The 18,582-nt window shown below is 46.3% G+C and overlaps 2 protein-coding genes across 11 annotated transcripts in view; both read left to right on the forward strand.

Moving 5' to 3' along the window:
• HOXA3 (homeobox A3) overlaps positions 1-18,582 on the forward strand; it is a 44,812-nt gene that overhangs the window by 14,455 nt on the left and 11,775 nt on the right. For 2 of the 10 annotated variants that reach the window (XM_062622732.1, XM_062622737.1), the window contains 2 exons: positions 11,571-11,763; positions 15,397-15,475. The exons of 2 other annotated variants lie outside the window; for them this stretch is intronic. The gene's annotated coding sequence lies outside the window, so the exon portion shown is untranslated. Of the gene's footprint in view, positions 1-10,218; positions 10,318-10,636; positions 10,870-11,570; positions 11,764-13,464; positions 13,484-15,204; positions 15,476-18,582 lie in introns of those variants that run through there. 6 more of the 10 variants (XM_062622734.1, XM_062622736.1, XM_062622733.1 and 3 more) reach the window with 6 other exon arrangements.
• On the forward strand, positions 7,719-10,129 carry HOXA4 (homeobox A4). The gene is made up of 2 exons (XM_062622748.1): positions 7,719-8,445; positions 8,963-10,129. The coding sequence occupies exons 1-2, from the start codon at positions 7,866-7,868 to the stop codon at positions 9,289-9,291; spliced, it is 909 nt and encodes a 302-aa protein (XP_062478732.1). The 5' UTR covers positions 7,719-7,865; the 3' UTR covers positions 9,292-10,129.

An 18,582-nucleotide genomic window follows, 5' to 3' on the forward strand; every position in this document is an offset into this window, starting at 1 on the left:
GGCGAAAAGCTTTGCTACTAGGGATTTTCACGTTTTTGAATGTGGCTTCTGGACCACATTCCACATAAAGGAGTGTACAGATTCGCGAAGTATGGAAAAGAAAAAAAACAACCAAACCCACAAGCATATAAACCCACCCACCCGTACTGCAAGAAACTCTCCACGACAAGAGAAAGTTAGCTAGAAGCGACAAGTTTTCCATATCTCTGGCCCTGCCCTCTCCCGAGCAGCACGGTTGAGGCCATTCAAATCCAGAAACTCAGTCAGATTTTTCTAATCCGCTTTACATCTGAAATTCAAGTGAACCCAGCCTGCCGAACTTTACCAAAATATTCCCAGGTCCGAATTGTTTTTCGAGGGAAAAATATCATGGAGAATAATCGCTGGGAATGAGAAGAGAGGTCTTATCTGTGCACATTATTTTTCTGCTCTGTTTGGGGGATTAATGCAGGCGAGTTTGTTTAACTTTAGGCATGGCAAGGGGTGTTATGCAATTTGAAATACAGTTTACTTAATCCTTTGAAAGAAATACTTGAGTACAGTGTGTCATGTCTAAGCATAAGGACAATTAAAGATTAGGCAACTCCCTTAATTTGTGTAACTAGTGACTTCGCAAGGCATAACTTTCTCTAAAGCAGAAGTATAACAACCCGGTGGAAAGTCATCCGTAAATTACAGCTCTGCAGCCTTGTCTAAACCATGCAAACGCCCTAATTGCAGAACATTATGGGGAAATTATTATTCTGCCGTTTCCTTACATTCAATAAGTGTGTATCTGTGGAAGGGTGACAATGAAGGGGTTTGCAATCTGCTCCATGGGAAATTGAATGGAACAGATCATGATGGGCGGATCATGAGGTTTCGATTTCAAACCCTGGATACTGAGGCAGTGCCTTTTCCCTCCCCGCAAATACAGATTCAACGCATTAAACGCAGACATATCTAAATCTCTTGGCCAAGTCAAGACATCACTTTGCTTTCTTTGTCCTTTCTCTTTCCTGCCCTTAAAATCTCACGGATTTGCTGCTAGAGCTGCTAGCCAGAGCACAAACCCACATCTCCCACAGCCACCTGGTCATCGTTGAAAATATTATTCCTTTCGAATTAAAGCATCCTCACGAATATCTCTCTGGAAGGCAAATACACTTGGACCATCACAGTCACATGTGTCTGTGGCTACACGCACAAACAATATCAAATCTGACATAAAGAACGTGTAAAATTCGCAAGGATAAGGAATCGCATAAGGAATGTTTCCTATATCCCCTCCCCAAAAAAATGTCTTTTCAATAATAATATTTGCTATGAAGGTTATTGGGTAATTATTGCAATTTTGTGGAACAGTCCTTGCTTGAGGTGAAGTCTTGTCTCTGGATAACAAATGGCAGCCCGTGCAGTTCACTGCCAGGTTAAGTAAATGCAGAAAAGATAAATCTGCACACCCTAGGAATCACCAGCAGAGCTCGCTTTAGACCAAGTTCACAGTCAACTCGTTTGCCTAGACAAGGCTTCGCAAACAATTAGAGTTTTTTCTTTATGTTTAAATCAAGGAGAAATGACTAAGACCTTTGCAGCAGAGAGCTGCAGCTTTTCCCCCAACGCTCGTCGCTACATTCCTTCCAACCTCACGCCCAGAACTTACCCAGCATTTCACCTGCAATTGTAATCATATAGCGCCTTTGAGTAAGAGGCTTCCCTCCAACGCTGCCGAAAGGCTGCTGTGCAATCTAACAGCACTTTACAAAGCTGCGAGATTAAAGAAAATAAAAGAAAAAAGGCAATAATTAAAAATTAAAAAAGTATCCGATTTCTCAACATCAAGAAAGAAAAAGAAAAAAAAAAAAAACAACCCTTAGAAAGCTGGGGGAAAGGGGAGAACTATTGAAACAAACAGTGCGAGTCTCTTACTCCTAAAAGAAGCTGCATAGCTTTTGTATATCTTTGTGGTTAAGGGCGTTACAACTGCAGGTCAAAAAGTTGAGGGTCAAAAGTTTACGTTTTGCACCACTCTTAGTCATTCGCCCAGACAGAGTTTGATGTCAATGTTATAGCCGAGATCTTGACTATCAGCACAAAAGATAAAATAGCTTTGAGTTACGTGTGTATCACAGTATGGACTCCAGGTGAACCCTGCTGACTGAATGACCTCAATTACCGAGGAAAGGATAGAAAATTCCTCTTTTCAAGAGTAATACGCATTGTTTTTCATCTTGAATTATCGGCCACATTTGTGTCTGAATATCTCGGGTTCAGCCGTGGCAGGTAAACACGCGTGTTACCCCCACGGCAGCCACTGGTGTTGCCTCCTCCGACAGCCAGGTAGCAAACTGTTTCACCCTTGTTTATTATATAATAACCTACTTTAAGAGGTTTAATGTTGAGCCTTCTCACTTTGCAAAATGGCAGAAAGATAAGATAGGAGCGAAGCTATTAACGCCTGTATCGATCTTAGCCGCGTCTTTGCCTTTGCTCTCATTTCTGTAGTGACCACTAAACTGTACTTAAACAGGACATGCCGGAGATAATACAGGTTATATGTTTGGTCCGAAGGAGCTCATCTAAAATGCTGGGCGGTGGGGCCGTGTTGTGCTACCGATGGAAAATATTGCGGGGAAGCTGGCGGTGTGCTCCTCCGTGATTACGAAGATTCTCACAGCTTTCGGGAACTACCCAAGGCAGCAGTTCCCAGCGAAATGGAGAGCGGGGAGTTGGTTTTTTTTTTCCCTATCCCTCCGTTCCCTTGGCTTCCCTCCCTCCAAAGAAAAAGTTCTGTGGCAGTTCTTTGCGCAAAGATTTATTCCCACATAGCTAGGATTTTTTGTTCCCAGTGCCGCCTTGGTGCTGAAGCTTTAGCTCCTGCGTTAGGCGACTCTGGAGGGAGAACTGGCCAATATTGAACAGTGAATTTCATTCTGGGGGAGATCACTGCAGACCAGCTTCAGCCTGAAATGGTGAGGAAGAAGGTTTGATGGTGGAGAGAAAGGATGTTTCCAAATATTCCTAAACTGATAGGAAATTTGTGGAGGAGTGGCGAGAGGAATCCTGGAAAGAGCTCACCTCACCCCCATCCTTGTATTTGCTGCCTTTCCACGCCAAAGGCAGGAGGCTACACCGGCCTCTGCGTAGCTGTTGTGCGGTAATCCTTTGCGAGAGACACAGCTGGGTCGTGGTAGGCGAGTGCTACTCCTTGAGAAGAAATATGCGAGATGAGCCAAAGCGATTACTGGAGATTTTGCCTAAAGTACCTGCTGAAGCCTGGGAAGTAGATAGTGCAAGTGTTTGCTCAGCGTGTAGACCGTGTTCACAAGTTGCTGCTATTGCTCACATGTAGCGAGCCCTGGCATTGCACGTTTGGGGAGCCTGCCCTCGCTGGAGATAGTGTATAACCTTTCACATCCAGAGTATTTATTTGGTGTAAGAGGGAAGCCTGATAACAAGCTAAAAGCCGTAGCCAAATATCTATTTGGTTAGAGAATAGCAGCCGGATTGTTTCCAAGAATAACAATACGTCTTTGATATACCCCCAATGAAAGCAGTTACTATAACCGGCTTACTCATGAGTAGGTGACCGAAATCCGTTTACTTCCTCACCAAAACAATTAGTGTCTCGAACTCCATATTTTCTATCTGTTTTAGAATGAATACATCAATGAGAGTATTTTCAAAGTAAAGTTGACTCTGAGATTTCAATAAATTGCAATTTCTTCCTTCTGAATTGTCCTTCAAATTATTCCCTAAAACCAAAATAAAATAAAATGAAGTATATAAAGCAACAACCTGGAGCAGAACAGTTAATAACTTGAGACGAATTCTTTCTGTCCTTTCACTCTCTGCATCGGCATACTGCTCTCTGGCGTGGAAGGTCTGCTCAAAAGACCATTCATTTCAAATCGGGGCACAAATCACATTTTACGTATTTATTTAACTGCGCCAGGGCAGACCGAGCAAATCCCGCCAACCACCCCCATTGTTACAAGGAGCCTCGGTCCCAGGGAAGCCACCGCTTTTGCCAAATGCTGAACTTGGGACAAAACTGCCAGCATTGCCCCAGCAGCGACCGTAGGAAAGAAGCAGGAGCAGCCTCGGGGGCTGTATCATTCCCAGGAACAAAGGAGGGAATACAGTCGATACATTCCGTAACGTTTACATTCTCCCGCGATTTTTTCTTAATTTTCCCTTAGAAGTAATGACCTGGGCAAAGCACCCCGCTATCTAAAAGACACTGTTATAGACCTTTTAGAAAAACTAAGTCCAAGGCCGAGGTGAACTTCAGGTCACCGCGTCTAACAAATATGAAAATGTCGCCTGGTGAAGGGCACGCCTTGTTATTTAACAAAGACTGTCAATGTGTAAGATTAATAAGAAACAAAATGCACACGGTGTCACTTTTCGGTCACTTTGAAACTTGGGACAGCCTCGCATTCAAGACGGGAAAGCTGGGGCTAAATATATTCAAAATGGTTCAAATCAAATTCAAAACAGGCTGCTAGTGTGATTCTCCCTCCTCCTACCGTTCTCGGTAGAGAATGACTGGACACGGCGAAAGGTTGACTTGAATTACTATTATTATTTTTATTACTACTGCTATTCTTGCTGTTATTATTTTATCTTTCGGAGTAATTACGTTTTAGCAGCGCATGTGAAGGGTAGCAGGAGTGCTTGCTTGCTTCACAAGAAAAAGGGGGATTCCCTTTCCCCCCCTCTTTGGGTATGTATGAGGCTGCCTCTTCTTGGTGCATGAAAGAAAATTGACTCTCCCTCTCAACTTAATTCCGGTGGGGTTCCCATCTCTTCCTCTGCCAGCCTCAGCCGGGAAACTCTCCCTCCCTTATTAACTGATTAAAGCCTCCTTCGCCAGTGAAATCGAGCCTCTAGTCTTTCTACAAAAAAAAAAAAAAAAAAAAAAAGAAAAGAAAAGAAAAGAAAAAAGTGAGCTGGCCTATTTTTTTCCTCTCCTTTTCTTTCTTTGTGAGCTTAGGATGATGCTACAAGTTTGTTAAAGGGAAGTACGGGGGGGGGGAAAGAGGGTTTCTGAGATTGTTTATTACAGCCATAAATCTTGCAGTAAAATGTCGAAATGGCCGTGTGCAAGATAACACTTGGTGGTCTTGGCTGGGTTCTTGTTTATGATAACAAAACCACAAAGACATGGAACAGGCCTTTTGGAGGTCCTGTCTCAGCACATCTTCGCAGGCTAACAGAACCACAAGAAAATAACAGGACTTCATCTGAGCAGCTCAGGTCACCTTGCAGATTTACAGTCGTATAGAAAATTGCATCCTTCTCTCTGTAACCGAGTGCCAGAGCCCCACGGTAGAAAGAGGGACAGTGAAACAAGTATACTTTGAGATCTAACTATGGTAAATAATACGAAACAGAGACCGGTTAGCTCGGCCAATATACCGCTGAGCTTACAAACTAAGACACCACTTTTCGTTGCGTTTTACCGTGGCGTGGGAGCACGGCAGCTTGCTGGGGTGCTCTGGCCATGGTGTCTCAGGACTTGTGCCCAGCATAATATTTTTAGGATATTCCCTTGTGCTGGGATATTAGGATATTCATCTGGTGCTGGCCGGCAGGTATTTGTATGTATGTGTCTGTACGTGTGCATGTATCTCTTTATGCCGGGATAATGTTGTCTGCTCGTGGTGGACTTTGGCAATCTTTGGTTTTTTACAGTCATGTGGATGAGAGCTTTATTCTTTTACAACAGGGGTTGCTGTTGGTTTTGTAGGGGTTTTGTTGTTTGGGTTTTTTGCACCGTCAGTCTTTTTCTTTTTCTTTTTTTTTTTTTTTTTAATATATATTGATAAATAAAACGATCTCCCGTTTCCTGTCAAATGTGTGTTGTTGAACAGCTATGGCTGTCTCTGTGTGCATGTGTGTAACCGCATTTCCTCTCCATGCAGAGTAAATAGAGAAACTTATCTATTACCCCAGTAAAAGAGTTCCATAGATGTGCTGTTGGAAATGAGTAAGTAAATGTGTTTTAACTCTCTTTACAAATTAGACATTCGATAGGAGGAGGAAATGAGTGATTGTTTAGATAAGCACCCCAGTATACCCAAGTGCTGGAAATGTTCTAACATATTACAAGCCGCCTGCAATGTGCGTGCCTGTGTGTGTATATATAAAATATAAATCGATACGATATGTGCCTTGTTAGATAGAATATATATTGAAATAGAATTTTATTGCATATATCCATTATCTATAAAACTGCAAAAGACAATAATCTGAATTTAAACCAGGCTAACTGTTAATGTAATATCTTTAGGAGGGCAAGATCTAAATCGTGTCGTATTTATGCTTGATATATTAGATGTATTTTAGCATACCAGTAGATGAGATTACCCACTCAGCAATTATATTCTCAAAGGGTGCGGTAAATATTTCTGTGTGTTTAGATGCTTTCCTGAAAAGGACGGGGAGAAAAATTCCCAAAAGTTAACTTCTAACGCTATAGGTACCAGACTAGTTGATGTGCAATAAGTACTTTTTTTTTCCCTTAGAATAAGAGCGTAATTAATTTAACCATCAAATTTCAATTACCTAAGGTCAAGGCAGTTGCCTTTTTCCCCTCTGAGCTGCAAATATCGTTAACAATCTCAGTTTTAGCCACGCAGAAGTGCCCCAGTGCCCTCTCCCCTCCACGCCAAGGTTTATAGGTTCCTTCTGAGAAGGCACTAGCTATTTCACTTGGAATAGAAAATTAAGAAATAAGGCCAGGACGAGGCATACTAAAACGACGGACTTAAATTCGTGGTTTGGAAACCGCTCCTCCACGGGGAGGGGTGCTCGCAGGGAGCCCTACCATCGCCGCTGGGAAGTACTTGATGCCGTCGTGTCCGCCTTCCCCTCTTTCCTCTTCCCCCTCTCTTCCCCGATATTTTCAGCCTCGCTACATCCCTCACACCCCGCCAGCCATGCAAGGACTCTCTTCTGCCCCCCCGCCACCTTCGTACGAACTTTTGCATCTCTCCCTCCAGTTAGCACAGCTTCGAAGGTGCAAAGTTTTGGCCCCCGCGCTTCCGGCAGGCCGGCTGCTGTCAGCGGCGACGGGGCACTGGGAGCAGACCCAGCAGTGCTGCAGCTGGCCCGTGCCCGGCAGCCGCTGCCGCCCTCTGCCGCGCGCAGCCCCGACTCCAGGCGTTTGGAGCCGGGTTCGTTTAAAAGGATTGTGCAACGCCTTGTGCAATGCCTGCCTCCCTCTGGATCGTGCAGCTGGCTTCCTTGCCCCGCTTCCTACGCTCTCCCGCGGGGAACGGAGAAACAAAAATGTGCCCGGACGAAGAGAGGGGAGAAAGACTGCCAGAGCTGGGTTAGTTTTATCTCGCTTGACACCGCCACTGCCGGTCGCGGCCGGGGTCGGAGCAGGGGATGCTGGTGAGGAGCGGCCGCTGGCGTCCGGCAGCCCCCGGCGGGGCGCTCACTTGCCGGGCAGCCGCAGCACGGGGAGGAGGCGCATCAGCGGCCCCCGCGGTGGGTCCGTGGGCTCGGAGCTGCCCAGCGGCTGTTCGCCCTCCTTCCATTTCCTGATCCGGGGTCCGCGGCCCCGCGCGGTAATTGGCGCTGGCGGTCAGGTGGTGGTGGGGTGGCGGGGGGTGAAGAGGGGTGTGTGTGCATTTGGGTGTTGTGTGTGTTGTAAGCACTCCAGGGGTGGGAAGAGAGGAAGGGAGGGGAGTGCGACTGGGAAGGGGGGGGGGGGGGAGCTGGAGGCCCAAACTTTGGTAGCGGCGAGCACTTGACAGCAGCGGGAGGGGGAGAGGGAGGGAGGGGAGAAAGGGGGGGAAGGGGAGGGGCCTCACCGAGCCCAGAAAAACGACAACGCGAGAAAAATTAGTATTTTTGCACTTCACAAATTAATGACCATGAGTTCGTTTTTGATAAACTCCAACTACATCGAGCCCAAATTCCCTCCCTGCGAGGAGTACACGCAGCACAGCGGCAGCGCCGGCAGCTCCGCCAGCTACCACCCGCACCACCCGCACCCGCATGCCCCGCCGCAGCCGCCGCCGCACCTGCACGCCGCGCACCCGGGCCCAGCGCTGCCCGAGTACTTCCCGCGGCCGCGCAGGGAACCGGGCTACCAGGCTCCTGCAGCGCCGACGGGGCCGGCGGGGCCGCCTCCCGAGGCTCTCTACCCGGCGCAGGGACCCTCCTACCCCCAGGCGCCCTACAGCTACAGCAGCGCCGGCAGCGCCGCCCCGGGCCCCGAGCAGCCGCCCCCGGGCGCCTCGCCGCCGCCGCCCGCCAAGGGCCACCCCGGCCCGGCCCAGCCCCTGCTCCCAGGCCATGCCCTGCAGCGCCGTTGCGAAGCGGCCCCCACCGCCGCGGCCGGCACCGGGCCCGGCTGCCAGCTGCTGTCCGACAAGAGCCTGCCCGGGCTGAAGGGAAAGGAGCCAGTGGTCTACCCCTGGATGAAGAAGATCCATGTGAGCACGGGTGAGTTGCTCTTGCCAGGGGGAGGTGGGGATGCAGAGGAGGGAAGGGGGGAGGGTGCTCCCGGGGCCGGGATGGGTCGTTGCGTGTGTGGCGCTTTTTTTTTATCTTCCTTCTCCCTCCACGTTTCCTAATAAAAAAAAAAAAAAAAGTGAGAAACCTTTTGTATCCGGGGCCCTTTATCAAAAGATTTACGAGACGCCAAACTGTTAGGGCAGTAATTATAGCCCCCATAAATTTAATTGCCCTGCAGTGGCTCTGGGCCATGTGTCTTTGAAGCTTTTCTTCTAACCCAAATGCCCATCACCATTTTTTATTGCTCCTCGATTGTCCCCACTGTCGATAGGCTGAGAAACAATTTTTCTTGCCGTTTATGTATCCTACGTGAACCTGGTGTCAAGTTATTATATAATGATTATGTTCCATCGCTCCCCCCCCCCCCTTCTCTCCTTTTCTTTCTCCTCCGCGTGTATGTGTATGTTCATGTGCCCGTGTGTGCGCCTGTATGTGCACGTTTCAGTCAACCCCAATTACAACGGAGGGGAGCCCAAGAGGTCTCGCACTGCCTACACCAGACAGCAGGTCCTGGAGCTAGAGAAGGAGTTCCACTTCAACCGCTACCTGACCAGAAGGCGACGCATCGAGATCGCTCACACCCTCTGCCTCTCCGAGCGCCAGGTCAAGATCTGGTTCCAGAACAGGCGCATGAAGTGGAAGAAAGACCATAAACTGCCTAACACAAAGATGCGCTCCTCAAACCAGTCCGCACTGAGCCAGCAGTCCAAAGCACAGACACAGGGCCACCCCCACCCGCTCGATGGGGCTACACCCAACGCAGCCGCGCTATAAATACGTGGGTTTTTTTCCCCCTAATATATATATATTTACCTATCTATTGGGGTTTTCCAGCTGCTCCGTGTTGGAGGCTGGTGGTTTGGACCAAACAACTGTATAAAACAAAACAGGAGCAGGAAAGGAAGACGAGACGTGCCCAAGAACGGACACATGTTTAAACCAAAACCCGGACGATTGTCTACATTGTATATAGATAATGGTTCCATGCCCATCATTTTATTCTATTTATGGAAACGCTCCCTTGCCCTCGGTGTAAGAGAGGGCTGGATGCTGTCACGGACGAATTCTCTGTACCTAAGATGGACTCTTTTTTTCCTTTTTTTTTTTTTTTTTAAAGAGAACACTTTACGAATAAAAGACTGTTAAAACAAAGCAAAGACCTCGTGAGACACTTGTGTGAGGCATTGACTCGAATAGCGCTGTTTTGTGGCGTGTTCGTGGGTTCCCATGTGCGGGTGTGTGAGTGTGCACACGCACTTATACACACACCCTGACACGGGAGAGAGAACGAACACAGCCATGGAAGGTGAAGGACTTACGGAAAATGTCCCCTTATGCTGTCGAAGGGAAATGTTTTATGTATCAAAGGTAACTTAACTGGGTTTAAGTGTATCTCCCGCAGTAGCTGTGATCTTAGTTTTTCTCCACATTCCCTATTGCATTTATTTAAAGAAATATTACTACAAAGGCTGTCGCTGTCTTTATATTTTGCACCGTCTAAATCGTTTTGGGTCCATGTACAATTTGTGGATTTTTGGTGTGATGTATAACAGTGCCAAATGCTGGTAATAAAAAATATTCTGTACAAAAGAATTAAACGCTTGAAACACAAGTCCACTCAGTGCTGTTTCATCCACCTTGTGCTTGTGTTGGCACCAGGAATGGAAAACAACGGTTTTGACCTGGATTCATCTTGTCGATAGGGTAATGGTGTCTTTAAATATGTCCTGACTCCTCCTAATTGCCTGGCCAGAAAAAAGAGCGCTGCAGGACGAGGAAAGGTCTTGCTTCACCGTGTAGGTGAGTGGTGCTGTCTTTAGCGGACTTGGGGGAGAATCAGCCCGGCTGTCCATCACTGTCCGTGCGACGTCTAGTTTGAGGTGCTTTACAGAGAAACCCTGCTTCTACTGGAGGCCAGCAAGCTCTCATTACGGGTTTTGCTGGAGAAGTCACACATGCTCCTCACGATAACACTTTAAATCTTTAGCCAGCCGTAATTTATTCGCTCATTTTCACCCGATTATGATTTCTCAACTGACCAGCACTTTGGAAGGGAAAAACATGGGCGGTAACTTAGTTTCTCTAAGCTTTTCTGTTTCCTTCTTATTTTCTTTCAAAGACTGTTTCAAAATGTGTTGAGAAAGCCTCGGCACAAACATAAATTTGGGTACAACTCAAGAGGTTTATTTGACTGAAATGGTTGAAACAGCTGTGGCAAAATGGGGTTCCAGTGGCTCCAGCTCAGGCTTCGCATCTTGCTGCTTCCAGGCAGCTAAGGAGGGCAGGCAAAGCGGTGCTGATAATGGGGAGCCTTGCTCAGGGCTTCCTCAATGAAGAGTGGCACTGAATCGGGTAAGAAAAGGCTTAGAAAAGAGCTCAAGTGTTAGTAAATCTTCTAGGGAAGGCCTGAAGGCCATGACTGAGTTACACAAATGCATTCAAGAGCGGGATTTTTTGAATCAGTGCTTCTCTTCGGGTGAGTGAGGCTGCCAGAACCAGGTGCATCATCACCCTTGGGTGAAGTAGCACCAGGCCTCAAGGGTATTGCCAGCATCCCTGCCTGGTCATGGAACAGGGGTCGTCCTGGAGGAAAATGTAACATGCCACTGGCAAACCACGTTCAGCATCAGAGAGATGGCAGTTGTAAAATGCCCTCAGCAAACACCCCTGTCTCCAAACATGACCAAGAAGCAGGCCTGGAAAATGTGCTTCCACTCTCATGTTGATGTTTATTAAACCTTGAATTGCCAGCTGCCTCCTTATAGAGGGAGAAAAATATAGTTGCGAAGTAACTATCTGCAAGCATGTAACACTTAGTTTTGTTTATTGCTTAAGAATCTCTCAATATATTTATAGCCAAAATTAGGACAACCGAGCAAAATTCGAGCTGAAACATATTAACTGGAGATCCAGGATTTCTTTAGTGTGCAGTCTATGCGTATAAACCTGGTTTGCTTCCATTGTAAAAAGAAATGAAATCACACTGCAAATAGCAATTTTAGAGAGAATCATTAATCACCTCCTACAATAAATACTTCTTTGTAATTCAACAGCGGTTCTGAAAGGCATTCTCTTGGAAAAGTCTGTGAAGATGCAAAGGATTTCCCTGGAAAAAAAAAAAAAAAAAAAAAGGTGGTCATGTGTAAAGACACAGCAACTTGGCTGTCTGCTAAAAAAATGTACACTCTTGCTGGAGATTGAACCGCGGACTGCAAAATACCCCATGGCAGATTATCATCGTTTAAGGTAAATTTTCCTCTTTCTCCCTCTTCCCCCTCTGCCTGCGCTGGGAGCAGGAGCTGCTCCCGGGCTGGGAGCCCTGTGTTCCCCGTCCCATACCGCCCGTCTTTACAATAACTTCCAAAATTACACCGTCCAGTTTAAATTCTCGCATTGTGCTCCCTTTGCTAAGGCAACCGGGAGTTCACCAAGAGGACAAATTTTCTATCCCATTAATTGTTTTTTTTAGAGGAGCAGACTGACCCTTCAAACCCTTGACCTTTAAAGACAGTATTCTTTTTAACCCGGCACTTGGACCTAAATGTCTCTTCGCCCCCCTCCCTCTCTCCCGCTCTCCCGGTGTCTCTTACACACGGATTTATCTGCCCTGGCCACAAAGGCGAGAGCGGCCCAAAACGCTGAAGTTTGTCAATCTTTCAAAGAAAGACCAGATCACCTCAGAGTCAATTCAGGGGCCGCAGGGAACGGCACGCCGGTAACCCCGGTACCCACTTCTCCTCCCTCCCCCCCCAAGAAAAAATGCTCCTTCTCCAAGATCCTACTCCCTGCTTTTCCTGCAAGATCTTGCTGTACCTGGATTTTTATTGCACAGGAAACTCAGCTGTGAGAAGCACCTTGTTATATTTAACAGCTAGAGCCATCCTGCATTGGAGGATTACGCAATGCTGGGATTTTTTTTTTTTCGTTTTCCTTTTATTTTTTTTCTTTCTCTCGCTCTTTTTTTTTTTTTTTTCCCCTTCAGGGTGCTTGCCTTCCCTTGGCCTTCTTGCCCAGTGTTTGTAAACGAGGAAGGGGTAGGGGAAGCTCTCATACAAGCAGACGTCTTGACAGGCATGCCAAGAAAATCCAGCCCCTTCCGTGTCCCCTCTTGCCCCTGCTGGTGCCCGATCCGGGCAGCCCCGGACCCGCCCGCCGTTCCCACACCTCCGCCGGAGCCAGGCGGGCGGCGCGGCCCCTGGAGCCCCGCACACTGTAGAGGCTCTCCCAGGGTCCGGAGGCTCCCGGCCTGGCCGTGCCTTGACGTGTGGGGTGGGGGTCACCAGGGGGCCATCCACTCGAGCGCCTGGGTCCGGCCCACAAGGGTCCCAGTGGGGTCGGGGCTCTCCCCGTGAGCAGGGGAAACTCCGTAGCTACCTCCGAAGGCCCCAGGTATCCACGCCGGCTTCGCCTGGGCCCGCGGACGGGCCGTCCGACCCGCGGAGGGCAGCTCCTGGTGCTACCTGCCAGCAGCGTTTACAGCCCCAGGTCCTGCAGACAGTAACGATCTGAGCTGAACTGGCTAATTTGGGAGACAAACGGGGTGCAAACCTGCCCCATCCCGCTGCACAGAGCGGGACAAACCCATGTTACTAATGCCCAAGGGCTCTCCTTAGAAACTGAGGAGCTGTCAAAACCAGGAAAGATTAGGAGACCCAAGTACAAGGATCCCTGCACTCGCAGATAAAGGTGTTGCGTCTGTTCTGGTGGAGATATTGAAATTTTAATCTTCAGGATCACGTGACTCATTAAATAATTAATGCGGCTAGTCAGGAATGGATCTGTGGCCGTCAGTCCTCACTAGGAGTGATCCTCTCAGAAGTGAAACTCAATTCCTTATTACTGGAGTTTGTTTTTCTTCTTTTTTTTTCCTTTTCTTTTCCCTTAAAAAAAAAAAACAAACAAAAAACCCACCTGATTTATCTTGAAAGATTCTAAACTTCTTAAGCAAGCAATAGGGTCTGTGTTGGTAAGTAGGTAGTGTGTATTTCTAGCTTGATGACTTTAATTGTTTGTGCTTGCTTTGTCTGCTGAGCATTTGCTTAACAAGTTTAATATTTAGAAATGTTAAATCTTTGTTTTAGCTGCCTTGTGGTCACATTACGGCTTTTGGTGATTAAGTGTTACCGAGGCAAACACATTTGATAATGTTCTAATTCACAGTGTGGAAGGCTGGGTGCCACAGTGCAGTAGGACCTGCTTTGTTCAATTTTCCTGGCGTTAATAAATCACCGGCTCCTAATGCAGGGCCAAAAAAGCAATGGAAAGGCAGTGAGCATTGTACAGGAAAAGTCATGGGCGAATTTCTCTATGACTCATTAGTCTGAACGATTTATGTACGGACTTAAAGTGCCGCAATGAGTATTAGAGTTTGGGATAACAACAAATTTAAAAAAAAAAAAAAAAAGGAAAAAGCGTCATAGCGTTTGTAAAGTGCTTTACTGCTACTTAGCAACTCTTTCAAGGAGCAGCATAGTATAAGGGGCTGTGGCGCTGTAAAATATGGTAGCGTGACTTCCTCGCTCCAAAATAAATAACAGAAAGTCGCTGGCACCACTTTGAGATACACACTTCATCTTTAACATGAGTGGGGCAACCCAGTCACGACACGTTTGATAGATGGTTATTGCCGTTTGTAACATGCCTATTGATTAGGGATCAAAACGACTAAGGTATGAGCCTAAGCATAAAATGCCAGGGGGATCCTCCTGCGCCGGAGCCGAGTGGGGCGGAAGGTAGAGCTCAGAACAACCCTGGGCAGCCCCGCCAGGGCTCTGAGATCACAGACTGAATTTGCCATTTTCTTTTGTGTTTGCCAGTAGATTTTAACAGTCAGCGCTCTCAAATTTATGAGACGGCAATAAACAGCTTAGTAGGCTATTATGGCATGATTTTATGTAGACTGGAGTTCAACACCAAATTTAAAATTATTAGCGTAATTATGGAACTACTAAATTACCAAAGCAAAATCTCTCCTCGAAAAGTTCTCCCAAGACAGAGTTAATAATTCCAAGGCTCAGATGACACCCTTCCGCAAGAGCGGCGTTATTAAATTATTAGCATTTACATTTACTGACAATTTTAAGATGCGTTAGGCGGCTTTTATTAGCGAGAATGAATACGAAAGGGACATTATTATATCTGACAAATTCCGATGTAAACGTGATTCAGTAAGTGGCATGCGAATAATCTGACTATTGTCTTTTTGGATTGTGCAATATTTTTTATTTTAGGGGAAGAGAAGCCGTTCACTTTTTTCCCTCTTTCAATGGTTTTCAGTCTGTCAAAAAAAAAAAAAAGGGGGGGGGGCTTTGGGCCCTATCCTGCCTCAGTGAGGAATTTTTTCAATTTTTAGGCTTTTCTTAGTGGTGGCAGGATCGGGCCCTGCTAACCGTTTGAATAAAAGCCCAACCACAATACGCCCCGCATTTAAACTGGAACACTTTCCGCGTTTTATTCAGCAGAGATGAACGCCACGACTTGCGTTTAATGTCTGTTCTTGATTAAATGATCCTAAACAAAGGTTTCCCAGAGGAAAATAAAGCAGACATTCATGTAACAAGAGTTTGGAATGACAATATTTCCAAACACTTGGAGACAGAAGGCATAGCTGTCTACGGGGAGGGAAAAGAAAAAAAAAAAAAAAGGAAGAAAAAAACCCCACACCATCCGCACGCTTTTATTTCTCAGCTCCCCGTGCTCTTCACCCGGGTGGGAACCCACGTAAGCTCCGCGCCAGGAGCCCGCTCCTGCTCCTCCATCCCTGTCTGTCCCGCTCCGCAGCTCTCCCAGCGTACCCGGCAAAGCATGTATTGCCTATGAAGGAGCAAAACACCTCCCCCTGCACTCCCCGGTAAGGCACTGTTTGTTGCTTGTTTACAGGGAGCCCCAAAAAAGAGCCGCTGGGCTGGGGCGGTGGAAACCGGGAGCGCTCCCGAGCGGTTCCGCGCAGCTGGAGGAGGTAAGAGCAGGGAAGTGGCCAGGCTCTGCTTTTGCGCCGATCGCAACTGTAAGCAAGCCATTTGCCTGGTACCTGCATGCAGAACAAGCCTGCTTGAATAAGATTTTGTTGTTGTTGTCGTGATAAATATTTAACCTAGCTGGATTTTTTCTTTTTTTTTCCTTTTCCCTGGATTGGCTCTATTCATCTTCTGAGGGTGGTGAATGCGCGTGTCTGGGCAGACAAAGAATCGTATGGGACCTGAGTGATCGCCATCCTTATAAAGGCATTGGGGGACAGGAAGGATGCAAAGTCATTTGAAGAGCGAAAGAGGTTGAGAATTTCTTTGTCCATTCTTAGTTCCTTCCCGAATCAAAAGGCATAAGGCGAGGGACAGCGGGCTGGAGCCATGTCTGCGCTGAGTGCCTCGTCGCGGCTTGTCTATTTGCCTCCTCGAAGGTCTCCGTAGCCAGTTCTGCAAACGTGGGGAGTGCATGTGGGGATATTAGAAAACCTGATGTTCTGTCTGAGTGCATGCACCAGAATAAGTTTCGTGAATTCGCCTGACCCGGCCTGCTTTGCACAGGACGGATGTTGGTGTTTGGTGGTTCAGAGCTGCTGGAGTGCTTCACATATGCTGGGTTCCTAGGCAGGAGAAAAGAAATGCTTTTCATAGTGACAATTTTCTTGTGCCGGCTGCCGAGAGGGGAGGATTACACAGAATTAGCTCAAATTCCTGGTAGATTTACCTACTTATTTTTGGACGCTGATGTACAATTAGTATATTTTACTACCTTTTAAAAGCGGTCATAAATTACGGGACTACAAGGGCTCTTTGTGTTGACTTAATGGGCTGCTTAAATCTTAACTACAAAAAGGCTCTGCAAATGTCTATTCACGCTTGTATTGGGAAATTAAAAGCGAAAATACGGCACGAAGGAACCTTCCACCGGGGGCACGTACCCGCAGCATTGCCTGCAGAGATATTTGGGATTCCTTTACGGACCCAACACTGGCAGACTCAGCTGACTCTGGGCAGAACTTCTCTCATAAGCACAGTTGATAGCTCTGTTCTTTTTATCTGCTTGGAAATGATCAAAGACCAACTTTATCTCTATCAGATGCACAGATGTAGGTAAACAGCTCTGCATCCCAGCAGATTTCAAATCTTTCAAGGAAGCGAGGAAATAAATACTTAGATAGTACAGTGATTCCTATTTCGTCTCCACATGGGATTTACTTCTTAACAACTGGCACGAAAGTAAACTTGAAAGGCAGTAAAAACTCTAGATCTAATGATATTGAAGGTAACTTTGAATACCATTAATGGTAAAAGCGGCTATTAATGCCAGAGCTGGCACAAAGGATCTCTCTTAATGAAGGCACGTTATGAAGTCAGATCTGTTTGTCGTTACTGAGCGTGGAATTTCAGCTCAGCTCGAAACCATGTGTATAAAGCACAGAAAAATCAGTAGCAGACCTACTGACAAACTCCACTTTTTTTTTTTTTTTCTGCTAGAAACCATGCTTCAGGTCTCCGAATTATCGAGGTAATAAAACACAATGTTGAATGTCCAGGAACAGGAACAAAGCAATATATGGGGTGGCAGGGGAATTCTAGCTCCTGCGCCTCGCAAGATCATTTGATTTTGTATTTGGAAACTCGTAATCGCGATACTAGAGCAAAGCAAGCTTTCTCCAAAATCGGCGGAAGAGAATAATTTTCAGCTGCCATCCAGGACAACATAAAGTTAGGCAGACTCCCCCTTCCGCCCTCACAAAGCACACCCTGTGGAAGGTATTCACACGTCAAGAAGTTACTTTTCTTAAGAATTAATTAGTTTTCCCACTACATACACGAAGTTAATTGTTAAACAGTAGTTTTAGGATTAACTTGGCCATTAATACTAATAAAGATGTTCATAGAAACAGGGTTTTGAAGCCAACAGCCACAGCTAGCGTTAAGGCATTTAAGCTGACTTATGATTGTGATTTATTGCTTTTGTAGTTTCTATTTGCTCAGGACTGTAACTTCTAAGGCCATCTTTCTACTTTTGACACAAAGCAGTCGATAACTTTTCTGCAACAGCTCCAAGAAAGACTCGCTCTGCTTTTTTCAACATCTACTCCTTTCCCCATTATTTCCAGTTTCATTGTTGCAGAAGAACTTCCCTGTGTGTTTCTTTTATAGAATCTAAGCGCACAGTTTTTAAAAGTGCCGTGAGTCCATTTCGAGTAAATACCAGCCTTGGTTTACAGTAAGTACGAGAGCTGTGGAGGTCCCAGTCGTGCTGATAGCTACAAACTTGGGCATGTTGTGTGTATCAAGTGATCTCTCCTTTTCAAAGGTCTATAAAAGTTTTATTCCAGTTCTTAGTGAGGGATAATAGATGTGTACCCTGCTACTAGTTTAGTCATTTCCATATGAAAAATTGCAAATCCTTCTTCCGCTGTAATGTCACGCTGACTTTGCTGCATTGTCCACTACTACACACTGTTACTGATGGGTTTAAATTCCAGTAGCCCGCTTTTACTAGTCAAGCGGGAGTGCCCAAGGTTTGCCCATAGCACTAAAAATCACCTTTAAAAAGAAAACTTCCACTTTTCAGTGACGTGCAGGTGAAACAGTATACCCCATACAGTTAGCTGGAAGTTTTCTTTGGGTTCATGGGGGATAGTGGGAAGATTTAGGCAAGGGTATATATATCACGATGCAAAATGCTGGAGTCACAGAACTGGACAAGGAACAAGTTAAAAGCGTGAATTGTCTGATTTTCTTTGACTCCTTCCAGAAAAGTTAGTGAGTTGAGGGTTTATTTTGTTTGTTTAGCTTATTGTGTCAATAGCACAAGTTAAACAGTCCTACAGGGAAGATGTGTGTTTGCACACAGGCGAAGCTGCCTGGCTCGAGGGCCGCATGCAACTTTGCTCTTCTCTTTTTTTTTCTTAATTTTTTTTCCCCCCTTAGGCAGAGAGATCCCCTCCCCAATTTTTTTTTCATCGTTAGAAACCTATAATTTTGTGCATCACTCAAACTAGCTGTATAGGAAATGCGTAAGCACAGGTTTAACAGCAAGGTCCCAAAAGGTTTTGCAAAATTCAGAGCCACGCCAGTGAAGGAAGGTGTA

This window comes from Pezoporus occidentalis, unplaced genomic scaffold, assembly GCF_034315485.1.
Source record: "Pezoporus occidentalis ecotype Australia unplaced genomic scaffold, CSIRO_AGI_Poc_V1 ctg246, whole genome shotgun sequence".
Taxonomy (NCBI): Eukaryota; Metazoa; Chordata; class Aves; order Psittaciformes; family Psittacidae; genus Pezoporus; species Pezoporus occidentalis.